We start from the raw sequence: 26036 nt of genomic DNA, 5'->3' as shown, positions 1-26036 counted from the left end.
GATTCCTTAAGACTATAATCTTATAATTAACAATCAAAATGAGGGGAAAATACAACTTTAGTGATTGAGCTCTGCTGGTCATGAGTTCTAAAAAAAATATTATAATAGAGACCATAAAAATATGTTATTATATCGTATTATTGTGAGTCTATAATAACAACTATGCTTCTTTTATAATCTTTAGACATAATAATTTGTCCATTTTTCTAGTGGCTCCATTATGGTTGAATTAATAAATTACAGTGACTTTTTTTTCGAATGTATTGAATGGAATAAAAAAGGTCTTTTATATGTTAATTATGTTTCTTATTAGTAATACTTTTAGACCAAAGTTAATATGAAGGGGATAGTGTCTTCTTAAGGTGATACGATGACGTTACCCATTGGGTAGAGAGTAGACATGCCTAGATTATTTGTTGTGTACGATGTAGATATATGAGTACTCACATTGACGGTGAGTACGAATGGATTTCCCTCCTTTGTTCTCAAGGATAAGCAAATTTTTGTTTTAGATGAAAATTTGTCTGTAGCTCGGAATTTCCCTGTAAACTAAGCAGTTCATTATCTTAGATCGATTTTGAAAAGTATATTTTATATATATTTAAACAGGCGATGAGGAGAAATTTTCGATTTACCTGTATCGGGTCCTGGACGATAAAGGACCTCCGGTCCCATATAATATGTTACATAAAAATTAATATATATAAAATAATAAAAAGCAAAATAAATGCCTTCTGCCATTTAATGGTATCTCATTAAAAAATCAAAATTCGATAAAGATTTGTTTTCTCTAATTTTAAAAATATTATTGGTTTATGCTCCCCTTCATCAAAAAAAATTCTTTTGGTGAAAACCGATCGACCGTATAACGTCGAAATATTTTTGATTTCTACTTTATCAAATTACCTGTCATTTCGAGTATAGTTAATAAGACGCTCGATCCTATACATATTGGTCACAAAATCAAGCCCGGCTTAATCAATTTGTAAGTACATATATTTATTTTAAAAAATGACGCGAATGCCCTCCTGCAGATACTTTTACACAGTTATTACACAAATCGTAGATCATTTTAATTCATAAAATAAAATTCTGTTAAGTATGAAAAAATAAGTATTCAGAGGCTGTGTACAGATAATTCTGCTTTCACTGTAGATGGTTTCAAGAGCGCAGGGTGGTGTTATTTAATTAATAAAAATAATAAATAATTGTCTTTTGACTCTGCCAGAGAACAATGGATTAAAATTGGTTTATAATTAATTAACCCGAAAAATAATTTTGTGGGGGGCCAAATTACGTTAGATGCATCATATGATTATGACACATGACTAGGACAAGGACACATAGGAAATAACTGGCAATTTTCTCTCTCATTCATCATATCGCATCCACTTACAGGCTAGCATATCCCTCGCGTTATCTATGTATATTATTCTATGGTTAATACCTTTATGACATCACGCCAGGGCTCACTCGTGTTTTAGGTCAAATTATATACAGTTTAAAAATTACGATTTTTAATTTAAAAAAATAAAACAATTATATGCTTTTATGACTCAAAATCCACTCGAAACATATATTTACCGAAAGTACCATATTAGTTTGTTTTTTGATTACAGAACCATAAAATAACTTTAAATGTCTATTCAAGAATATTATTATTATTAAATCAAACGTAAAGGAGCATTTATTAAAACACAACAAGGCATTCAGTTGAATCCCTGGACAGTAGTATACTACCTAATAATTGTTTATGATCTTTATGAGATCACATCTTATTTAATCATAATATATACGTTTTTGTCATGTAATTGTTGTTATTGACGCACGATCCTGATGCGGTGTTATAACATACTGCAACAATAAAAAAATACCTAATTTAATTATATAGTTATTTAATTTCCTGTTAATTTTGAGTGTTAAAATTTGATTCTTTTTTGTTAATACATATTTTTATTTAAAAAAATTATAATTTAATATAATTTAAGAATGAATTGTTTTATAAATCATATTTTTATAATTATAATATTAATATTTTTCAATAATATTTTTTGTGCACCACAAACCAAATTTAAAAGTATACCAACAACAGTGAAAACTCGTGAAAATGATACGGTTTTATTACCATGCTATGTCGATCAAAGAGGTAAACTATTTTGTTCCGTTATTACCAATGTACACCAATCAATACCAAATTTTGTACTTCAGTTTCGCGATCAAAGTTGATGCAAATTACCTAGTCACTTTCTAATGCATGTTATCATCGATATTAATAGTTTTAATAGAAAAACCGGGACTTTTCGGGTTCCTCAGCCTTCTGAAATCCTAAGATCAACTTTAGAAGCGAAAGTGGAAGTACATGGTTTTTTTTTTTTGCTTTCATTTATTGGATTAATGAGAGATTTTTATTTGCTACATAAACTTTACGCTTTTTTAGGGAATTTTTAAGGTAGTACAAGCGCCAAGGCAAGTTTAGACTTATGGTTGAAAATATTTGTACCTTATTTTCAACTTTGATTTTGAATTTTGTTATAACTTCATTAATGTAGGCGAAAAATAAGAGTAAAATTTTTCGATATTTGTTTTGGTTTTCGAAATATAGAAAACTAAATAATTAAACAAAATTTTCGATATTTTGAAAATTACTCCAGATATCGAAAATTTTATTCTTACTTTTCGTCTTATATTGTCTAGTTTTAACAAAAACAACCGTTTTTTTTTTGTTTTCAATAATTTATTAAGATTTTAACTTTAATTTACATAGTTTTTTTAACAATTTCCACCGACTAGTCTTGGAGAAAGACCAATGTTAAATATGTTTACTTTTAAAGTCATTTATTTATTTAAAAAATCGGGCAACCCTCCCCAAAAATTTTCAGAATTGATTTAGACTTAGCCCAACTTCATACCAAAAAAAAAAAAAAAAATCAAGCCATTTATCCAAAATTGTCCTGGCGCTCGAACATCCTTAAATGTAAAATCTCCAAAATAAAATGTATTTGAAATAAATTGATCAGTAATGATGATCATAACAAAAACTTCAGACAATACTGGGAAAGCTAGATTTTGGTAAAAAACTTTTTTTTGGATATTTTATGAAACTGTAAAAAGTCTATGTGGATCCATGCGAAAGAAAATTTTTACTCAAAAGGATAATTCAAATTTACACATAATGCATAAAAGTTTGTTTTAGGATCGATAACAGCACACGGTTATTCTATGAGAAACTGAGAAAATTTAACTCCATAAATTAATTTTATTAAAAAAATTTGAGAATATATTTTAGATCAATTAATTATCAGTTTAAGTTGATTTTTTTCTTTAATATTTTGTCTTTTTAAAATTAATAAGGCATCTAATTAAACTTAATAAAATTTTACCAAGTGCAACAATGTTAATTAGTTTGTAAATAAGTTTACAAGTTATTGGCTTACTTTAGATCTTACGTCATTTTTGCTAAATTTGCACTATTTAAATTATTTAGCGTATATATTACGAATTTTATAATTAGTTATATTTTCTTACAATAAATTTATATTTGCCTTCACACAGGACCGGTTCTGAAGAGAGAGAAGAAAACTTATGTCAGGCTCTGTAAGATACTTTTTAGGTGCTAATTAGGTACCAAAGTCAGAAATTGAAATGAAATGTTAAATAAACACAATTAAGTGCTAATCGCAAAAAACGGGAGAGAGAAGAAAACTTATGTCCGGCTCTGAAAGATACTTTTTAGGTGCTAATTAGATACCAAAGTCAGAAATTTAAATGAAAATAATAATGAAAAACACAATGAAAATAATAATCAAATAATAAATGGGAAACACAATGAGGTATTTAATTTATAAACGAAAGCCTCAAATTTCGCAAAATAACGGATCTAAAAATCAGATCTCTCTAAAACTCAGGGGAATGCTTAGTCAGGTAAAAATTAAGCGTGGTAATTAAGTGCTAATTAGGTACTTGCAAGAAATTTAGATGAAAACGATCATAAATAAGCAGAAAAAAAAGTTTCTTTTTTTTATAACGCCCGTAACATCTTATTTAAAATTTGTGTAGCCGTGAGAGCTTTTGATTAGAACATTTGATTCAAAGAACATTTTAGGGTGGGTTAGAAAAAGTTGCACAGAAATCTATTTTCCTATCCAATATTGCGGGGTTATTTTCTCATATAATTTTACTCGATTTTTCATATCTTAATTAATTAGTATTTAAATAACAATATTAATTCTCCAAAATTTCAAAATAGCTACCAATAATTAGAAGTGATCCTAGCGAATTTTAAGCATGGTGCGAGATTTCATTGTGGCGCTCCTTTCTATGCCATGTTTATGATTACATGTCTAAATAGATCGGCCTCTTAATTGTTGATAAAACAACCAAAAAAGTTGTCAAATTCTCATAAAATAAGATTTTTTCATTTCCAACGCCTTATTACAAGAACGCTTAGAGTGAGGACAGCACTCGTACAAATGATCTGGTACCATCACTGCCAGAGTCATAGCAATCTCAGTTTGGAAAGCGAAATTCTCCGCGACATGAATCGCGCAAAGTTTTTATTTAAGGATGTTCCAGCATGGTATTTGCAGTTTCTATGTTAAAGCAATGGTACAATTTTTTTTTCGACAGAATTTAACGAAAAATTAAATTTAAGAATTTAATAATGCTTACTATTAATTCCCAAAGTTTCAGAAATTTTGACCGTTTAAAATGGGAAATAATTATGCCAACGTCCCAATTTCGATCAATTTACGTCAAAATTAATATCTCGAAAGTGAAAATTAATTTCTAAATTTTTTTTTTAGAATTTTATTGTATAAACATTTTTTTCTACTTTTTCTTCAATATATAATAATATCATAAAAAATAGTTGGAGAGACCGGACATTTTACATGCTTTAAATGGGACATGACCCTCAAAATAGCGAACTTTGTCTTTAAATATCTCGCGATCTAAACGGTCAAAAATTATGAAATTTTAGGAATTCATAAATAAAGCTATTATAAACCCGAGAAAAAAAATTCGGCCAAATCTGTCGAAAAGTGATTTCATGCTGGTACTACCTTAATTAGAATTAATAAACGATTGTCAATGTGCAAATAATAATACAAGAATAAACTTTTTCATATCCTATACGAAATCATATTATTTTACTTGAGTATACTCCGCTATATACGAAAAAAGGCCTCCACCCAATTTTGGCCTTAGGACCACCGAATTCGGCCCTGCCAATAATAAAAATTTATTATGAGTATAGATATAAATTATAAACCTTTATTTAGATATTGCCCATAAATCTTGTAGTTTGCATAGGGTTGCTAAATAAGATCTGACCACTTATATAGTAATACACAATTTTTAATTTTCTATTAATATAGACTCTATAATAGAGAGTAAATATTAGGAAAAAAAAAGATAATAAAGCTGGTACTTTCCTTTTCTGTTCCATAGCCTGTACGTTGGCGTATTTAAATAAAAACGATATAAAATTAAAAATTATGTACTACGTTAGAAGTGGTAACATCATATTGAACAACCCTGTACATAAACAACAATAATGTAATTTCTACATGAATTTCCTTTATAAATTTTGATTCAGGATAAATTTTTATAATAAATCCTGTTATTATTTTGTCAAAGATATATTAAAATTGACATAATATAAATGTATTTTACGATTATAGATATCATTGTATACGGAATTTAACTTTTATACATCCTAGACATAGTAATTGACTTTTAGTATTGTAACAAATATAAAAATAAATAAATGCGGGTCATTTATAGAAAATGATTATATATACACAATATACACAAGACTACAATAATACTGATAATTATTTCATTTAAAAAATCACACTTTATTTTTTGGGACCATTTTTTTATAAATAATTTTTTTTATGTTTTAATTTATAATTTTATATTCCCACAGTGTAATTTTCTAATTATAATTAACCATTTCTTTTTTTTCATTAATTAATTTTATAAATAGATATAGCACAATCATCTTGGGTTTTTAGCTCTCAAATCATACAATCAAGGTAAATTTTTGGAGATATAATCGTTGTGTGCAAAATAGGTGGAGGGGGAACTGAATTGATAACCGCGCCGATCTCTTTTGAAATTTGCAATACACATTTATTTAAATTATGACTATTTTTCAATTGTTTAAATGAAATTGGTATAGCAAATGTAAAATAAAAATTATTGAATAATAAAAATTAATTAAATTTGTTGCATTAGAAATTGTGAAAATAGACGAACGACGAATAGACGAAATTACCTAAATAATATTTTTTAAATGTAAATTAGCATTAAAAAATAGTATTAAATTTCCAATGTAAACCATATTTACAAACCATAGACTCATAGACTTCTTATATGTCCATGCATAAAATTAGATTAATAAACCAGTGTGTTATTACTATAAAAACTACTGAAATAAAACTGAAAACTCATGCACGGTGAAAATAGTGTTTGATAACTAGGATCCAATAAAAAAAAAATTAAATCTTTAACGTATCGAATTTATAACTTTGTATTGAATATCTTGGAAGATATTTGCAATCCAAGTTTTTCTTTTTATTTTCAACTTTGATGATGAATTTTGTTATAATTTCATGAATGTAGACGAAAAATAAGAATACAATGTGTCGATATCTTGCCATAGACTAGTGTTGGAGAAATCTATAAAAACAAATGAGCCAGCTACCGTTTTACAATAAAACCAATCTTAAATATAGCTTCTTTTGAAGTCATTTATTTATTTAAATAATCGGACAAATCCCCCTAAAATTTTTAGAATTGATTTAGACATAGTCCAAATTCATATAAAAAAATCAAGCTTTTTATTTAAAATTGTTTTAGTTCTCGTACATCCTTAAATGCCTGTACTAATAGAGTTTAGATTTATGTAAGTGTAGGATAAACGCGGGCGGGCACTATTTCCTAATTAGGAAAGAACAATGCGCGCCACACTTTTCTTGTGAAAAATAATGTCTCGCAATTTCCTAGGAATTTGATAATCCTTCCCTCCTTCCAGTATGCAAAAATTTTTAATTTCAGCAATTCTCTATTTCCTATAAGTTCGATATCTATTTCCTATAAGTTCGTTTCAAAATATGTAGGTAAATTCCAAAATAATTTTATTTCAAAACATGCTGATTTCAAAAAAGGAGAAATACTTTTAAAAAAAAAATCATAATAATTTTTCGGTTTAAAAATTTGTTTCAAAACATTTTGTTAGGAAAAAACATGCAAAATGAGAATGGTAGCTGAAATAGCATAGAAATTTTGTTGTAGATATATATTTTATATGATTCTGAAATAGATTTTATTATTCTAGAAACAATACGATCCATTGATTGGTATAAGGATGACATATTAATTGCATCGTCCTCATTAATTGGATTAACATCTCCAGAGCGTTTTCGTATGTGGCAAAATGGTAGTTTAGAGGTCAGTGATTTACGTAATTCGGATACAGGTGAATATGAATGCCGTGTCACACGTAATGATCCTGCAACTAGTATGGCACAATTACATGCAATTGAAGTTATGTGTAAGTAACTATTTTTATTATTTTTTACGATTTTAAGACAGAGCAGTGGGTACTCATGTAATAACCTTTCAAGCTCCAATATATGCATACAAACTGGATCGTTTTGGTTTAGTTACACAAAAAAAAATTTTTTTTGGTGGAGGATCCTACCGGACGTCCAGTTTGCCTAAATGGTAAATACGGCACTGAAAATTATGGTATTTCACAAAAAATCAATCTATTCACCAAAGTTTGAAAAAATAGACAGGAAGTGTACTATATTGTACAAATAGGATTCAAAGGTATTTTTGGTTGTAAGTAACTGTAAAGTTTTCGATACCTCACTTTTTTCTTCGGAATATCGAAGTGTACAAATTTTTTAGATTTGTTCATGTTTTGTCACTCAAAATTTATGCGTTTGCGATCCGTCATTCCGGCTATTTATAATTGATATAAAAACATTTTTTCAATAATTTTACGCCCATATTTATTTAAAAGATATTACAAAAATGTTAAAAGTCACGAACCTACGCAAGGAACCGCAGTGACATATCAATATTAATTAATAATAATTGATTTTTTAAATTAATTTAATAGTGTTGTATTATTAATATTGTTCTAAAAGGTTGTCAAGCGGGAAGAAATTGATTGTTCGGATGTGTAAGAAAAGGTAACATCGTCAATAGCAAGAAATATGCAGTTGATAACTATTTTATTTTAAAAAGTCCTTTCGTTGAACTCAAATAAAAAAAGAGACAAAAAAAATTTTCTCGATTTTTGCAATATTCCTAAGACCTAAGACTTATTTGAAATACTAAATAAATAAATATATATATATATTAAAAAAAACAGATTTTTCTTCTTAGTTACCTGCTGGCTATCCAAATGTACTACCAATTAATTATGGCCATGACTGGAGCTGTAAGTTATTTGCTTATTACTTATAATAACCAACTTTCTTACTTTGTGGACACAATGGAGGGGACAATTGTCCCTCTCGGAATGGCCACTAATACATTTTTGGTACGGAATAATAAAAACTAACGTTGAATCTTTTTTATTAAAAAATAAAAACACTAATACACTGGCTATAAAAAACTAAATTATTAAAAAACTAGCAAGCAATGTTATTGTAATTGTTACCTTGGTACCGATCTACAAGGTAAAAATAGCAAGTATTTTTTTGATTGAGAAGTAAAACTTTAAAGATATCAAAAAATGTAAGTCTCAAAAATGCTTGGCATATTTTTAAGAAAAATATGACTAAAAATTTGTAAGTATCCATAAATCATATGTTGACTTTTTCATAGGCAATAATATTATGGATAATTTATAATGTGTGGCGAATACAGATAAATTGGGTACCCTGTATATGATCAATTTATATTTAATAATTTTTTCATTTTTTTATAATTTTTTTTTTTTTTTTTTTTGTAATTTTCTCATATGCAGTAATAAACCCTTTTTTTTTAAAATTAATAATTACCAATATAAATTAATTAATAACTTAATGAATAGCAAGCAATATATATTTATTTTATATGTACTTAATTAATGGATCTGGTACGAGACTGTAGACACATTAATTAATTAAATACTACAGAGTAAGAATTAGTAGTTAATTAAAAAAGACCCATCATATATTTTTTTTAAAATCATGAGCGATATTTTATAATTAATTATAATTTGAAATTGTTGGAGGTTTTTTAGCAAACTTTAATTGAAAATGCAATACAAAGTACATATCGTTCAAAAATTTGTTTTTAAAATCTTCGCCTAAAATAATATACAATAAACAAATTTTACCCGGTTTTATTCTCAAGCAATTGTGTTCCAAAACTATTTACAACTCGAAAATGAAAAGTTTTTGAGCATACTTTTAGATGACTTTCTTTTGAAAATAGGCCTGCCAAATCAAAATTTTAGAAAATACGGAAATCGTTCCAATAAATTCAAAGATTATCCTTTTTTATAGTCTTTTGAAATCTACCTGTGGCCCTTTTGTCGTATAATCATACTTAAGTAAATGTAATTTTGGATTATTGATTTTTTTTCTAATAAAAATTCGGAATTTATTCTTCGAAAACCGGAGACAGAGAGTTGGTAGTCCTACTCGAAAACAAAACTTTTTGGTACCTACATTTTTTTTTGTCGATATTTTTATACAATAACTGCCTATAGTCCCGACAAAATCCGCGATAGAGCATTATTAATTTTCGCATGGAAAATTTTTGCTGGATCCTGTTTAAAACATGCTCCTGAACGTAAAAGTTTGCCGGTGGGTAACCCGGTAGGATATTGTTAAAACTAATTTTTTTTTAACAAATTAATATAATATTTACCGAATCGCTTCGGAAATTCATATAATTGGGGTCAAAATTAACAAAAAATTTTCTTAGACGAGCGTTAAATTGGGTCGAGAACGAACCTTATTATTACATCTAATACCTATTCTGAAATTTATATGTTTCGAGTATGGTCGTATAAATTTTGTCATGTGAATAACAATTTTTTTTTTATTATGAAATTTACAGATCCACCAAGTGTAACTTCGCAACCTGAATCAGGTGAATTAACTGTAAATTTGGGTGATGAAGTGGATATTGTATGTAAAGGTGATGGCGTACCATATCCTGTAATTAAATGGTATTCAAATGAAACAGAAATACGTTTATTAGATAATCGTCCACGATTACGTTTTAATGTGACTACCAAAAATTTAGCTGGATTATACGAGTGTCATGCTGTTAATGGTGTGGGTGAACCAGCTGTAGCACAATTTCATTTAACTGTAACATGTATGTAAGAATAGATAAATTTTTTATTTTAATTAATTTAAATTGTACAAAATGGTTATAATAAATGTAGCACCATAGAAACTTAAATTTAAAAAAAAAACCGTTCCACTTGTGTCACGCAAGTTTTCATAAATTATCTGCCTAATATACAACCTCCGTATATGCATATTTTTTTACTTTTAAACTAAAGTCTCAAAATTCATTAGTAAAAAAATTCGTTTCAAAACATGTATATTCCAAAAATCATATAAATAAAATAAATAAATAAATGTTAAAAAAAAATAAAAAACACGCTTTTGCAACTAGATGAACTAAAAGGTAGAAAATAATTCTTCTTCTCCAAACTGAACTGATTTTGAGGATCAACGCCTATTATTTAGTTGTCCGGGTACGGAACCCAAAACTCGCACATAATAACTAAAAACACACACCATTAAATTACCTTTCAAACGAAACCAAAAGAATCAAATCTGCCACACAAACAGACACACACGCACATATAGCGGTCAAACCTATTACACCCCTTTTTTGGGTCGGAGGTTAAAAAGACGACAGTAAGTTTTCGAATGATATGAGAAAAATTTTTAGTACTATGATTATTTTTAGTTTAGCATTTTCGAATTCTATGTGCTTCAAAACTAAAAATCTGAAATTTTGAGATATTAAAATACAATAATGTGTTAAAAATACAAAAATAATTTATGAACAAATGGGCAGATGAATTATGAATAGTATATTGGTTTGTTTTCTTTAATAGAGTATAGTGTGTAACGTTTTTCTTAGCCACACGCATTATAAAAAATGCTGATTTTTTGTGTTAAATCATTATAATTAAAATAAAAATAAATTTTAATAATTATTAATTCACGTAGGAAGTGATTATTTAGTCTAAGTATTTTATTTATGTACAAGGCGTTAATACTAAATACTTCCTATTAAGTCATTTCTTTCTATAAAATAATATGTTGGTTTTTTTATGGCAATAAATTTAGAAAAAAAATTATTTAAAAAGTAGTTTTTTCCGTCTATTTTATTAAAAATTTTATCTCTGAAATTGCTTATAGTTTCCGTATGACGATTGAAATATTTTTTCTCCACCACTTTTCAAATCTTGTAATCATTCACAAAAATACTCCTAGAGCCTAGCTCTGAATATAGACGAATCTTATAAACTTTTTCTTTTTTTAAAAACAATTAATTAATAAACAATTGAGATGGCCAAACGCATTTCCGCTTCTGTCGGTCGGATTGAGATCAACTTAGGCTTAAAATTTTTCTTATTTTTCATTCTTAGCCGAGATATTCAATTTGTTTATTATCCATTTATTTTCCGAGCGATGGAAGTGGGGTGAAAAAAACCTTGTTTTTTATTGATATTTATGCTCATTCGGAATGGGAAGTTCAAAAAATGTCACAGAAAGTCGCAAATCTCTTAAAACCAATAAGTTAATTTGTTTAAACAATTGCAAAATACGGTAGATAATAATTCGATAATCTAAGATCTGCTAAGGGAGAATCTATCTACCAATTTTAATTGGACCCTTTTTACAGATCACTTTATAGACATAAAACGTTATACAGATGTAATGTTTCGCCATAATTATGACTGTTAATTATATACTTTTTCTAGTAATTACCTACGATTAAATAATTTTGTTGGCTATAGCTAAATATTTATATATTTGGCAATATTCAATAAACTGGCCTTTTTAATTTTCTGACGGAAATCGATAATTTCGAATTCAATACGACTCGGCTAATACCTTGATTAACTATTAGATTTAAGTATTTTTCGGTGTACTAGGCTTCAATTATTAAATTAAAATCACGCTTTCGTTAAAAATAACATCAAAAAGATAAGGAATTGTGTTCATTCACTAAGTATAATACTCAATTAGATCGTTTTCAAAAAGCATATAACTATTTTTCTCTATTTATAATATTACTTAAATCTTATTAATTCTTCCTTTTTTTTTTTTAAAATTAGATCCTCCAGAATTATATACACCCAAATCCTGGTTACATACATCAGTTGGATTACGTGCCGAACTAGAATGTTATGTTGATGCAAATCCACCAGCTAAAGTTTCTTGGTTTAAAAATGATTTACCAGTACGATCCGATAGTAGAATTGTACCATTAGTGAATCGGGATAAATATTCGTTAGTGATACGTCAAATGCATTCAAATGATTTTGGAAACTATACATGCCGAGCAACGAATGATTTTGGTGAAGTTGAATTACCCATTCAATTGTCTGGTACACCAAATCCAGCTGTCTTCAAAGAAATAGAATTATTTTACGATGATGATACGGCAAATGAGACCAGAAATACTAACGAATATACAATTATTTGGGAAGTTGATAGTTACAGTCCTGTTTTCGAGTATAAATTATGGTTTCGACCATATCAAAAACATAATACGGCTACAACACCAGAATGGAAAACAATTGTTATACCAGCTGAGCGAAGTACTGGTAAGTGGGAAGACATATGTATAACAACCAAAATGTGAAATGTCGGCATGATACGACTCGAATATCAGTAGATTAATTCTAACAAGTGAAATTTACAAAATTTAAAACTCCGTTAACATTTTTCGGGTACGGAACCCGTTTAAATTGCCTTTTTCCTCAAATCATTTGCCAAACTGAAATAATTTTGAAAAGCCATCAATTTTTTAGTTTTTTTGGATACGGGACCCTAAACTCACACTTGAAACATAGCTAAGAACATCCGTTTAGGCGCTACAATGCCACAGACAGGCAGACAGACAGTCACACATGCATAGCGGTCGACCGTTAAAACCCCTTTTTCTTAGTTCAGGAGTTAAAAAAATAAAAGCGAAATAAAAGATTTCATTCGAATATTTTCGGAAATTTTACACATTTTTACAAAAAAATAATTTATTATTTAACCTTTAATGATAAAAAGAGTTACTTTTTAGTATTTTAATTTGAAAATTTTAACTTTAGGTCCATTACATTCTAAATCATTTACAATCACTGGGTTAAATGAAAAAACAATTTATGAAGCAGTTTTGAGTTCCAGAAATCGTTATGGGTGGTCAAAAGCATCACCTATATTTATTTTTGCCACTGAAGGAGCTGGTAAGTTCTCTCATGTTTTAATTCTCTATGTTTTAAACAATAACATTGGATTTATATATTTTAGATATGAATAATGATGTAAAAATTGAATTAGAAACAAGAATTGAACATAATATTATTCCAGAAGAAGCTGCAACTATTTCAGTAAATCTGATAAATAGCGGTTTACGAAACAGTATTTCACATATGAATATTTCTTTTATGTTTTCATTTATTTATTTATTGTATTTCATTTTTAATTAATTATATTTTTATACAAATTTTTTAATATTTTTTGTTTGTTTGTTTTTGAAACACAAGAGTGTGTGCAAAGATAAAACATAGTAGTAGTGTGTGCACTAATGGAAATAGCACGAGAACAAAACACAAAATTTTTTTCAACAGGCTAAAGTTTGTCCAAAAAAATCTGTTTAGAGACACTCGTTACTGACTCGGTATTCGTTCAGTGCGAAGTCGTGGTAGGGGAAAACTGATTCGACGTCAGCGCAATCAGTGGTTAAAAAAACTTAAATTTTATTTAGAATTTGGAATTAATTTAAAAAAGGCGGTCAATTGATTAAAGCACTATGCCGTGTCTTGAGTGACAACAAAATCTACAAGTTTCCGAGATGATGATAGAGATGCGTATCTATAGTATAATATAAATATTTTTTATCTATGGTTGTAAAGTAAATACGGGTAGAAAAATTTCTTTATCTCTTTATGTGTAAGAGAGATAAAGAAAAGAATCTGGCGACCAGTTGATATTTTTATATGTTTTGCTATAGATTTACGGAAAAAAGACAAGTATTGGTCGTAGAGTAGCTTCTTCTCTTTCTTTATGTCTATGATATGGCTTACTGATTAATCCTGTAGATAAGGCCGTAGATCATTTTGTACTTTTAACCAAATTATGGTGAAGTCCCCGTTTAAAATAACATGAAAACCATACATTTTATCGGAAAGAATGTATGGAAAACATAAAATAATGATAAACAGGTCAGTATGCATTTCGTTCCTGTAAAAGTAATACTTACTTATTGGCTCCTTGAATTTAACATTTTGTTGGCTTGAAAACTTAAGGTTTGCGAAAATAGTATGACTTTGAAAAGCATTTGTTCATTTCATTTATGTTTAATAAAACCTCGTTCAAAACAATGATGCTTGCGGTTCTTTGAGTAACCAACAAAGATGGTAAAAATGCGTGGGGGAAATTTACAATTAATGAGGGTGGAAGTTGATGCCCAAAAGACAAAAATACCGTAAAAATAAAAAGGACCTAATAATAAGAAGCATGTTGCATGTAATGAGAGAAAATATGATTTTAGTGACGGGGCTATGCCACTCTAGCTTCTAAACACCGGTCTACAAGTGATACTAATAATAACACCAATTTTCAGGTACAATTTTCCAGAGCAAAAAAAAAAAAATAATGATAATAATAATAAAATCTATTTATTGTGCAAAAACGTGTTTATTTAAATAATTTCTTCTATAATAATAGTAAGTACACTTTTAGTTGCGCTTCGCTAAACTACAATTTTTTTTTCGTAAATAGATTTCAATAAATATTTTTTTTTGCCTAATTTTAATAAATACTACACTAGGACGGTACATCATTTAAATTTAAGTATTCTTCATCATCATCAATTTTTCTCAAACTTCGTGGATCAACTTTTTCTGAGCACATTGGGCAAACACCTTCAGATTCAATTAATCTAAAATTAATATAAAATTTTTCTAATTTCTATAATTTAATAAAATTTAAAAAATTCTATTAACGTAATTCAATATTAAATATATTATGTGATTAAATAAATTTAAAAAAGCTTATTTTATTGCTTAACCACTTTATTATAATTTTATAAAGACATGTTTCGGATTTTACTCCATTTTCAACTGTAAAATCCGAAACATGTCTTTATAAAATTATATTAAATTGGTTAAGCAATAAAATAAGTGTTTTTAAATTTATTTAATCACATAATATATTTAATATAATAAAATGGAATACCACAAATTAAAGGTCTCCACTATGAATAACGTAATTCAACTTACTGTATTAATTCTGTTCGAATTGCTGGAAAATCACAGTTTGGACATGCTGTTAAATCATCTTTGACAATATGTTTTCCGGTAGCAATGCAAAATGGTATCACACTTTTACATTGTGTACAATTAATTTCCGTTTCTATTATTTTATAATCACAATATGGACAAGGGGATGTGGGTTCACGTTCTTCATCATATGTACCTTTTGGAGGTTTACGTACAACTGCTTCAATTTTTTTCACATATTTTGGATCGATTTGTGCTCTATATTGTGAGCCCATTAACATTGTTGCATACTCAAATGCATATTTTTTCATGTTAGATCGATGACATTCAATTACCGTTGATGTTAATATTGGAACAATATCTGAAAATGGAGAAAACTAATGTATAATAACAATAATAATAATTTTTTATTTATTTAAGAACAAATTACAGGTATAACAAGCGAAAACAAACAATTAACTGATTTAATTGTTGAGATACCATGTATAGACAGTGTTGATTACGCAATCGTTTTTTTTTTTACGTCACGTAAGTAACGAAAGATAGCCACTCTTACACACAAAGTAATACGAGTATCTTTCCTCTCACTTCTTCAGTGGATATTGATAAATGGTACGTAATCAGGTGGTCTAAATTGGAACTACTGATAAAGCGGTTCACTTCCTGCTTAATTAAATTTTTATCGCCAGTTGGCGGGATTTATGTAATTTGAATTTGAATATTGTTATTGGCCCTGTAACTATTTAATTCGGTCTTATTAAAGTCTATTTCTGATTTTAACTAGTACGAATTATTATCGCCAGTTTACGAGTTGCGACTCGCAGTTATCAATAGTAATAAACAAACAATCACATACATAATATACGTAACGTATAAATTTAAAATATATTTGCGCCCTAACGGATAGACAGTGTTGTTGATGAAAAAATGTTTCCAACAAAAGTTGTTTATTTTTTTATAAGGAACATTTTTTACATTTAAACTTTTTTTCTATCTCTTACGGCTTACAAGATGGATTCTACGAACCCAAGACCCAATTGGCCTCTCTTTTTATGTCCTAAACACGATGTAAAATTTTTTTTTGTATTATATGTATATGCATTTATCTACTTTGAACTGAAATTGTAGCGAATTTAGAAAGTTTACGAAAAAAATGTCAAATAAGTTATCTATTTTTTTAATAAGGAATTTTTTTCATTGAGTTTCTATGGATAAATATTTATGACCCATCGTCCGGCTTTGCTCGATTACGAACTTTTGATGTGTAGAAAATACTTTTAAAATTTTAGCTTACTATTGTTTCAAAATTTTGTTCTTCGTCATTTATTACATATATGTAAGATATAAAAAGTAAATACTCACGTGATGGAAATTTGGATATATTATTCGCCACGCGAATTAACATTCGAGCACCTTTAAGATGATCTCCACGTCGTACATGAATCCGCACCAAAATATAAGAATGTAACAACATCAAATTATTTTGCATTTCTAAAGGTATTTTAATCTTGTTCCTTTTCAATTCTTGATACATACTAAACAGAACATCGTGTGCATTACGATAATTTCCATTCATTTGTTCTTCGTTTGCAATTATTATTGCTGTCTTTGCTGCTTCACGATATTGTTTACGTGCCATATATAAACGAAACAAAAACTTTGGATCTTTTGGTAAACCATCATGTTCACCTAACAAAAATTCAATCAATTCATTTGATAAATTATCATTATTTGACGTAGCTACAACATCTATGGCTAAGTTTAATGCTTCAGCTTCATCGTTTAATGATTTTGCTGCTTTAAGTAAATATTGCATTGATTTATCGAATAATCTTGCATGATAAAAATATTTTCCAGCTAGTAGATAATTTCGCTCATTTTCAAAATATAATGCTAAACTTTTAAAATCATCTTGACGTTTGTGGTCGGTGTCTAAAGTTTGTATTAATATATCTCCATACATTTCTAATTTGTTATGTTTCCGTGCCATTTGGAAGGCTTCATCAAAACAACCGGATAATACTAGGAACCGTATTGCTGATGAGTATTCATTTAATCTTTGGAAGAATCTGTAGAATAAAATAATCTATTAAATATGGGAGTTTAAATGAAATTCCAACAAACTTGTTAATAATTTTTTAATTTCAGAAAATAATTTAGAGAATTTCTTAGATAAAACGGATTCTTTTTTCGGAAAAAGCTTTTGGTACAGCCGTAAGCATTTTTCGATATTTGTGGCTTGGTCCATCATGAGTTTCTTTCGAAAGGACTTAAAAAGGAATGAATTGCGAAATAACAATTCTTGGATTGCCGAGTGACAATCCAAAAATATTGACAACCGCAATAGAAACTATCGCATAGGCTAGCAATTAAAACCATCTTTCCAAAGGCCAAAAATGCGAAAAATTTCATTTATTACCCAAAGTATTCACCAACTTTGAAATTTCCGAAATAAAATCTCCACGCAATCTGCACCCTTGGTACTAGTTATGAGTCGATGTTATAGAATATTTGAAGAACCTGAAATCTCTATCGGAAAGCGCCCATAAATGGTGTTTTGAAAGCTAGGATAAAAATTAAATACGGTTTAAGTACGTACTGGAACCATGCGTCATATGTGAAACTTTGAGACTTACAAAATAATGGGTCTTTGTCCAAAAAGTATTTGATTGCTTCAATAGACGTTCGTTATCGAGCCAAAACATCGTGTGAAATCAATTTTTGGATAACATCCATAACTACGAATATATGAATGATTTAAATGTACAAATAGAAAGAAAGGAAAAAACACTTGGTGACGTCATAATCAGCAATTGCCATAGAGACTACATATCAAAAGTTGTTTTGCAAGAATAAGATAGAAAAAATTATTTAATTGCTTATATCTTCTTTTTATGTTTATCAATCAATTTTAATTTTGATTTCAGATCTTGTCATCTATGCTCACACATTTTCAAATTTTAACGAAAGATACATTGAAATCGACATCAGGACAAAGGCCTATTATGGATGATTGAAAGAAAATTAGGGCAGTATAATAGTTTCAATATAGAGCACAAAATGTATTATATCACTTGGCATAATCTTTTATAAGATCATAAGTTTTTAAAATAAATCCGTTGGATAACTTTCTAGGTAAAAAATAAATCTAAAACTAAATACATACTCTGCAACCATTTTAGCACCTTCAGTACTCTTAGTTTCTTGAACGATTTCCACAGCTACCTCAGGATTATTTAATTTTTCCAATTGTAATCGTACAACTGATGTATAATCCTTTGCTAATTGATATGCTTGCACAGCATCCTCATATTTCCCTTCAGATTCTTTGGCTTTTGCATACAATAAATGTATTTTTGGTGATTGGACATATTCCATAAATTCGCCAACCTTTTTCCAATTTTTTAATTTGATATACATTGATGCAGCCTTATCGAATTGTTTACATTTTTCATATAATATAGCTGCTTCTGGATATTGTTTCTTTTGTTCTAATATATCAGCACATTCTTTTTGTAATTGTTGATTGTCATTTTCAACAGCAATATTAAATCCTTTGGTATAATTACCGCATCGAATTGAATTTCGAGCAATACCATTCATACATTGAGTGATATGTTCAGTAGATGTTATTGGTGAATGATTTAGTTTGTAATCTTGGATACCTTTTTCGTAATGATTTAAGGCTTCTGCATAATTTCCTCTGTGGAAAAAAAATTTATTAAACATTTTATTTACAAGAATGGAAAAACTTTCCAAATTAAATTATTTTAAAAAAGATATGAACTATGTATAAAGGGTTAAATTCAAAAAATATGCATGGAAACAAATAAGTGCTCTCTTTTTTATGAAAGGTATTTTATTTTATAACATATCAAGAAGCGATAAATTACTGTTTGGTCATAAATCATAATACGTTACACATCGAATCAGTTTTTTTATGAATTTAAGTGTACAAAAAATACACTCACGTAAATTCCAATTGTAATGCAAATTCCCTTGCAATAGCTGGTACTTCATCCGGTGCATACTGTCTAGCTAAACGTAATGCTTCATCCCATTGTAATAAATCACGACGCATATTTAGTGCAATTTTTGCCCCATGATTTATACCTCCACTTCCACCCGTTGTAACCATTAAAAACCATCTTTGGGCCGCATCATAATCACCTAATATTAAACAAACATGTCCAGCTAATTCATACCAATTATCAATATCTAACAATTCCGTTAAAGTCCAAACCATTCCAACATTTTCAATGTGCGCATAGACTCGTATAGCTAATTCAATTTCTAAATTATTCATTGCTGCGTCAGCTAATTGTATCCAACAATTTTTACGATTTAATGTCACACAAGTTTGCCATGCTTCATCATATTTTTGTAATTTTAATTGTTTGTCTAGTGTTTGTTCTAAACTTGGTAATGCACCTTCTTGTTTTATATTCGATGCGTTATCGGAGGTGCATAATGGAAACGTTATTAATTGTCCATTTGAATTGGTCGCAGTTATTTCATCGTTTAATAATAGTAAAGGTACTTGTTGGCTTACTATACGCATTGATCCTACTTTTTCCACGGTAGACCCTAGACAAAATAAAATTTGAAAAATTAAACTTATATAATAATGATTGCTAATATTGTTACATTCGTCATTTTATCTCTAGAAAAATCAAACGTGGGATCAATTTCTATTTTCTTACCTAGTATTATGACTTAGGTTAGGTTAGGTTAGATTAGAGTGGCTGTCCTGGGGTGGAACACACTTAGACCATGACTTATGACTTTTCAATATTTCGTCTTAACATTAGTATTAAAGTTTTTTTGTATGTGATAATGGCCATAGCCTAATTTAAATATTAATTCTATTCATTGATAGGAATTCGAAATTTTTCTATGATAAACTTACCGATAACCGACTGTTTTGTATAAATAAATGTACAAATTTCATTTTCGTCATATGATATAAATATATTCCTATTTAATGGATAACTATCCCAAATAATTCCTAATACTGTTGGTGCTAGTTCATTAATTATGGTAACTTGATTTATCACCTAAAAAAATTATATTCAATTAAAATCGAATCGTCTATTTAAATCAACTTTTTTAAATATTTACCGGATTATATAAATATCCTTGACTTTTATCATCAATAAATACTAATCGTGTACCACCAGGATCAATAAATATATTTTTTATACCTATTACATGCTTGTATTCAATACTCATTTTCCAATCTTCCAAAAAGAAATAATTTATATGTCCCATCTAAAATTTAAAAAGAAAACAAATTTTCATACAAATTATTAATAAATAAGATGTTACGATCGATTTTTACTTACATCCGAACAATATATTAAAAATTCTGGCGTTAATGCATGGTCGGTAATCATAATATTTTGTTTCGTTGATTCTGGAAATATTTTACTATCCCGATCATTTGATGTATCATTTTGTTCAATCTGTAGGAAATCAAACGAAAGAAAATCTATACTCTTTCATTATACTTAAAATAATAATTTTTATTAATATATTTATTATAAAAGCAAACATTTATTTAAGTATTTTAACTTTGGTGTCAAGAAATACAATTTCATGTTTTAATCATTTTTATTACATCAATAAATAAATAAATAAATAATATATTTCCAGTAAGAAAAATACAAAAAACACTTACAGTGATAAATAAATTCATCAAATTATGAATAAGAATAAATTAATCAAATTATACGTAAACGAGACTATTGTACATTTCAATAGATAAAGGACGTATTATGCTGTTTATAAAAACAAGTGAAATTTACAAAATTTTAAAAATCCCCGACAAATTCTTCGAGTACGGAACTCTAAACTCGCACTTGAAACATATCTAAGAACACTCTCCATTAAATTATCTTTTTCTTAAAGACTTTTCAAGTAGAGCCGATTTTGAAGATCATCGACAATTTTTTAGTTTTTTCGTTACGGAACCCTAAATTCGCTAAGAACACTCTCCATTAAATTACCTTTCAAACGATATAAACAAAATCAAAATTGATCCATCCATCCGTTTAGGCGCTACGATGCCACAGACAGACACACACACACATAGCGGTCAAACTATAATATATAAACAAATGGATTCAGAATAACACGGCGAATTACATTTCAGAAATAATAATCAGGGTAACATCCACATTATTAAACAGATGGGGTTACAGTAACACAGTGACTTACATATCACAATCATAATTATAACGAACAAGATAACATTAATGTGCATATTTATATTTTAAAGTCTTTGTATTTTGAGTTATTACGCTTATGAAATGTTTGTAATCTATGAATATTTTTTTTATTTTCAATTAATTTATATTTAATTGTACGTAGTTTTTATCTAAAGCGGCCTTTATTATAAACTTACCATCACCTAAAGTATCGGGTATTGTATTAACGAACAAAGAACTTACCAAATGCAACTGTATTTTACCATCATACAGTGCTGATGCATATTCCACATTTAATTTAATACTTTTAATTGCTGATAAATATTCACGATCTTTGATTAGTAATGGTTGTGGTTCATCTTGTAATAAATTATTATTATTATTGTTATTATTTAATAACAATAACATATTATTATTTGTTATTTGTTGTAATTGTGATTGTTGTTGTTTTGTTAAATCATAGAACCATGCATGATTATTCATACCACATACTAAATGATACGGACCAAGTGATATATAACTTGGTTCGATTTCTGATTTTATCGATAGTGATAATTTTTTTATTTGCTACAAGTTTAAAAAAAAAGTTGTTAATTTTAATTTCTGGATACGATAAAATATTTTAGGCTCGTTGTAGGATGGACAACAATACCCTCCATTAACATATGTCAATACAGGATTGACATAATTAGCTGGTGTGAAAATTGCTTAATTATACATACATACATACCTTTTCATTTTTAACATATTGATATAATGCAATATCAATTAAACCAATTAATAACGCAACACGGGTACCGTAAACCGCTGACATTGATTGTATTTGCGTTAAATATAAATAAACAGAGCCACTTCGACCACATACAGCTAATATTTGTCCATCATCTGACCATTCTATATGTTCGGTTTCAATTTCATGCTCAACATTTATTACAATGCCTGTACTATTTTGTAAATTATTTGTATCATATATTTTTATACTGAAACAATAAAAAAAAAAACGAAGAAATATAATACCTAACTGAGTTGATTGTTTAAATATCAAACAAACGAAAAAAGGAAGAAATATAAAATAGAGAAGTCGCATTTTTTAAGAGTTTACTAAAAATTACTAAGAAAAATAAAAAATAATTTTTAAAAAGAATTGATTTTTCTTGTAATCTTATTATTGAAAATGTTTTTTCAAGCATTTGAATTGATTGTTTAAATATCCTGCATATGCAATTGTTTGCCAAAGATAAACGACCACTTTTTAACGACCACTAATTTTATATCTTACGTTTTAAAAGATACAATTTTGTGGGATTCATAAAACCCACAAATCCATTGGCCAATTTTTAACGAGCTCGAAGTTTTATTTAAATACAAAAAATTATTATCAAATTAAAAAAAAAACTGAACAATTAACTTTGTCTTGTAGATAAGTATAACAAACTGAACTCGTAACAGCAAGATTGAATTAGATTTGCACTTGATTCAATTTGATACTAATAGGGAGTTTCACTTACTTATTATCGCCACAGGAAGCCACTTTATTTAATTTAGTACATATCGCAACATCATTTAAACTCGTTTTATGATTACGTATTTGAAATAATTCTTGCCCAACTTCTTTTATATGCGTTGATATTGCAATAAAATATCCAACACTAAAACCAATGATTATATAACCATCACCAAACCATTTATAAGAAACAATTGTTCCATAATGTGATTGAAATGCGAGTTCAATTGGATTATCGGGATCTAATAAATTATACAAATATAACGTTTTCTTTCCAACGATTAAGCTCACCTAAAAAAACGAATTAATAAATGAAGATAACAATTACAGGTTTAGGTCCTTAAATACTCTGTAAAGGTTTAGTTTTCAGTGTTTGACGTATTCAAAATTATTAAAATTGTTAAATTACACACAATACGTCAATTATAAGAATACGAGATTATAATACATGAAGAGTAAGTTAAAAAAAACCATACATCCGGTCGAGAATCGAACCATGGACATTATACTAGCTAGATAGACGTTCAGATCAGCAAATCAAAAATGTTTTGAGGAGGTGTCAAATTTTTTACATGTATTTATGTACTTTAAGTACATAAATGAAATTGTGGCGAACATGTTTTCGTTTTTAAGTTATCATGTTCACGACCAGGCGGATTAATAAAAACGTACTAATAAAATGACAGGATCTAAATATGCCAACATTTTTTTCTAATGTTACTATTTCTAAGTGTTACAAACTTTAGATGATCATTTAATGTATAAAATTTAATGTATGCATAAAAAGAGATAATTAAGAACAAGTAAGCAAAATAGTCAGGAGGAAAAGTTACGGGAACCTGTATAAATGTTCGTTAAAGTATTTCACTTTGTCTCCGACTCTCTGAGTGTGGACATAACTCACCATACTATGGAGGGTAAAGCTAAGGAGATAGATCTTGTATGAGGAACAAATTGAAAATGTCCAGCGGTAAGTAGCATATTATAACTCAAAACCCACCAAAATAGACAATACAACTTGTTTAGATCTTTATCTTACTCTTATTACTTTTAAAATTATGATGCTGATAAAAAAATTTTTGAAAAGATAACTTTTTAATCTGGAAAAAAAAAAACTTACTGTATTTTCGGCGCCCACACGTTCGTCACCTTTCATTTCTGAAAATTGTATATCAGCTGGATCTGAACGTAACGAAATCACACGTAGTGTATCTCCATCTACATTACTAATCGATAATGTACGATCCTCTGACCCTAATGCAAGTAAATTTTCTGAATTCCAACTGCCACATGTTACTTTCTTAGTGTGTTTGCCAAAAATTGGAATGCGTCTAAAATTAAATTGAATTAAATCGTTTGACATTTAGCAAAATATAAATAAACAAAATTTAATGTCATACTTTGATGTATGATGATTGTAAATAGCTAAATTCCCTCGAACGGTAGCCGCAGCTAAAACTGTGCCAGTTTTAGTCCAACCAATCCAACTCATGGAATCACGTAAACCTACATCGATGACTTGTTGACGTCGAGAGTTCGCATCCCAAAGAAATAATTGGGATGAACCAGCCGCAATAACTGCTAAAATATCACCGTCAATATCCCAGCCCAATCCACTACATAATCTAAAAGTAAAATTTTTGTAAAATTATGTTTCAAACTAAATTTTGCAGAGCCACTGCATGTTGCAAAAATATAACAGTCCAAGAGCCAGTGATGGATTTTGGACAGTCTTTTGAAAACGTCTGATTTTGATTTATTGGTTAAGTACGTCGTATAAAAAAATTACCAATCTATAACTCGATAAATTATCAGCTTAAGTTTATGAATTATCTACTTAAAGTACCGTATTTGACGCCCAACTGGCTTTATAGCATCATCATATGAAGCACGTAAAAGAAAATTGGGTAAGGTGGTTTAGGCTACACAAAGCCGAGGCTTGTTTCCGAGCTTCTTTATGGGTTTTATTGTACCAAAAAAGCAGGATTATTTAACTGAAATACTTAAACAGGGTTTTTTTTAGACTACAAATAATTTCTGATTTTTAGTAGTAAAAAAAAGTTTTGAAAGTAAAAAGAATTTTCAATTTGGAACTTTTATGACCAAAAAAAACCTTTTTGCCCTTTTGTTATACTGCCACCCCTACGCCATGGCGTTGTTGACGTTGGCCATAGTCCACCTCTGAGACTAAAGAATAATATATTTAAAGCTTATAAGCATGCCGTTACGGACAATCACGTCGTAACTAAAAGGCAGTGCTCGGTAGGGAAATCTGTGATAAATGTCTTTACTCTTCTTATTGAAAAAAAATTCCCAATGGGCCTATTTCCATTCTTTTAAAGAGACGTGTCGAATGAACTTTTGAAAATTTGTGTGTTTAAGTCGTAACATTAAAAAGTACGAGATAGATTATTTTTTAACATCAGCCTTATTCAATGTAGATTGATTCCACTACATACCCAGGTAATTTAATTCGTGCTTGTTGTTGGCCATAACGATCAATAATTGAAACAGTCTGATCATATCCAGTCATTGCAAGATAATTTCCTGAGCCCCGTTGCCATGAAACATATACTTCACCCGGCCCATGGGGTTGATCTACCCTATATATTAACTATAAAAAAATTCGTTTCAGTAAAATAATAATATGTAACTGCAAATCATCTTACCTTCTCCGAAGACATTTCGTTAACTTTATTTGTACATTTTCATTCATGAAAAGTTTGTTATGATTTTCTTTTCAATTTTTCTACACAAATATTTGTAATTACTATTTATTACCAACCTTTTATGTTCCATCACTACCATCTTTAAAATTAAGTTACTAAAATGTCAGAGT

General features: G+C 28.5%; 2 protein-coding genes across 2 annotated transcripts; one reads left to right on the top strand and one right to left on the bottom strand.

The window, feature by feature from the left end:
• The first annotated feature begins 435 nt into the window (after window positions 1–435).
• LOC123292770 (opioid-binding protein/cell adhesion molecule homolog) lies at window positions 436–14246 on the top strand. Its single transcript, XM_044873485.1, has 8 exons — window positions 436–454; window positions 2051–2146; window positions 7343–7558; window positions 10072–10335; window positions 12323–12814; window positions 13313–13447; window positions 13512–13622; window positions 14215–14246. Exons 1-8 carry the CDS (start codon window positions 436–438, stop codon window positions 14244–14246), a joined length of 1365 nt encoding a protein of 454 aa, XP_044729420.1.
• Window positions 14247–15003: 757 nt separating this feature from the next.
• On the bottom strand, window positions 15004–25999 carry LOC123291489 (WD repeat-containing protein 19). Its single transcript, XM_044871795.1, has 15 exons — window positions 25867–25999; window positions 25657–25811; window positions 24598–24822; window positions 24318–24528; window positions 23202–23488; window positions 22424–22673; window positions 21937–22260; window positions 20830–20949; window positions 20606–20755; window positions 20394–20541; window positions 19456–20071; window positions 18651–19187; window positions 16847–17553; window positions 15485–15845; window positions 15004–15144 (listed from the first exon to the last, which is right to left on the bottom strand). Exons 1-15 carry the CDS (start codon window positions 25879–25881, stop codon window positions 15030–15032), a joined length of 4221 nt encoding a protein of 1406 aa, XP_044727730.1. The 5' UTR covers window positions 25882–25999; the 3' UTR covers window positions 15004–15029.
• Between the last annotated feature and the right edge of the window lie 37 nt (window positions 26000–26036).

Source organism: Chrysoperla carnea, chromosome 2 (genome assembly GCF_905475395.1).
Source record: "Chrysoperla carnea chromosome 2, inChrCarn1.1, whole genome shotgun sequence".
NCBI classification, from domain to species: domain Eukaryota; kingdom Metazoa; phylum Arthropoda; class Insecta; order Neuroptera; family Chrysopidae; genus Chrysoperla; species Chrysoperla carnea.
This window is presented reverse-complemented; position numbering and strand designations above follow the sequence as displayed.

What these genes read in the sequence shown, in the direction of transcription:
- LOC123292770 (XM_044873485.1), top strand. An exon ending in ATTTCATTTAACTGTAACAT is followed by an intron (nt 10,336 to 12,322) that starts GTATGTAAGAAT and finishes TTTTAAAATTAG; the next exon opens with ATCCTCCAGAATTATATACA. An exon ending in TTTTGCCACTGAAGGAGCTG is followed by an intron (nt 13,448 to 13,511) that starts GTAAGTTCTCTC and finishes TATATATTTTAG; the next exon opens with ATATGAATAATGATGTAAAA.
- LOC123291489 (XM_044871795.1), bottom strand. An exon ending in GCACGAATTAAATTACCTGG is followed by an intron (nt 24,823 to 25,656) that starts GTATGTAGTGGA and finishes TTTTACTTTTAG; the next exon opens with ATTATGTAGTGGATTGGGCT. An exon ending in GCTTCCTGTGGCGATAATAA is followed by an intron (nt 22,674 to 23,201) that starts GTAAGTGAAACT and finishes TTATTGTTTCAG; the next exon opens with TATAAAAATATATGATACAA.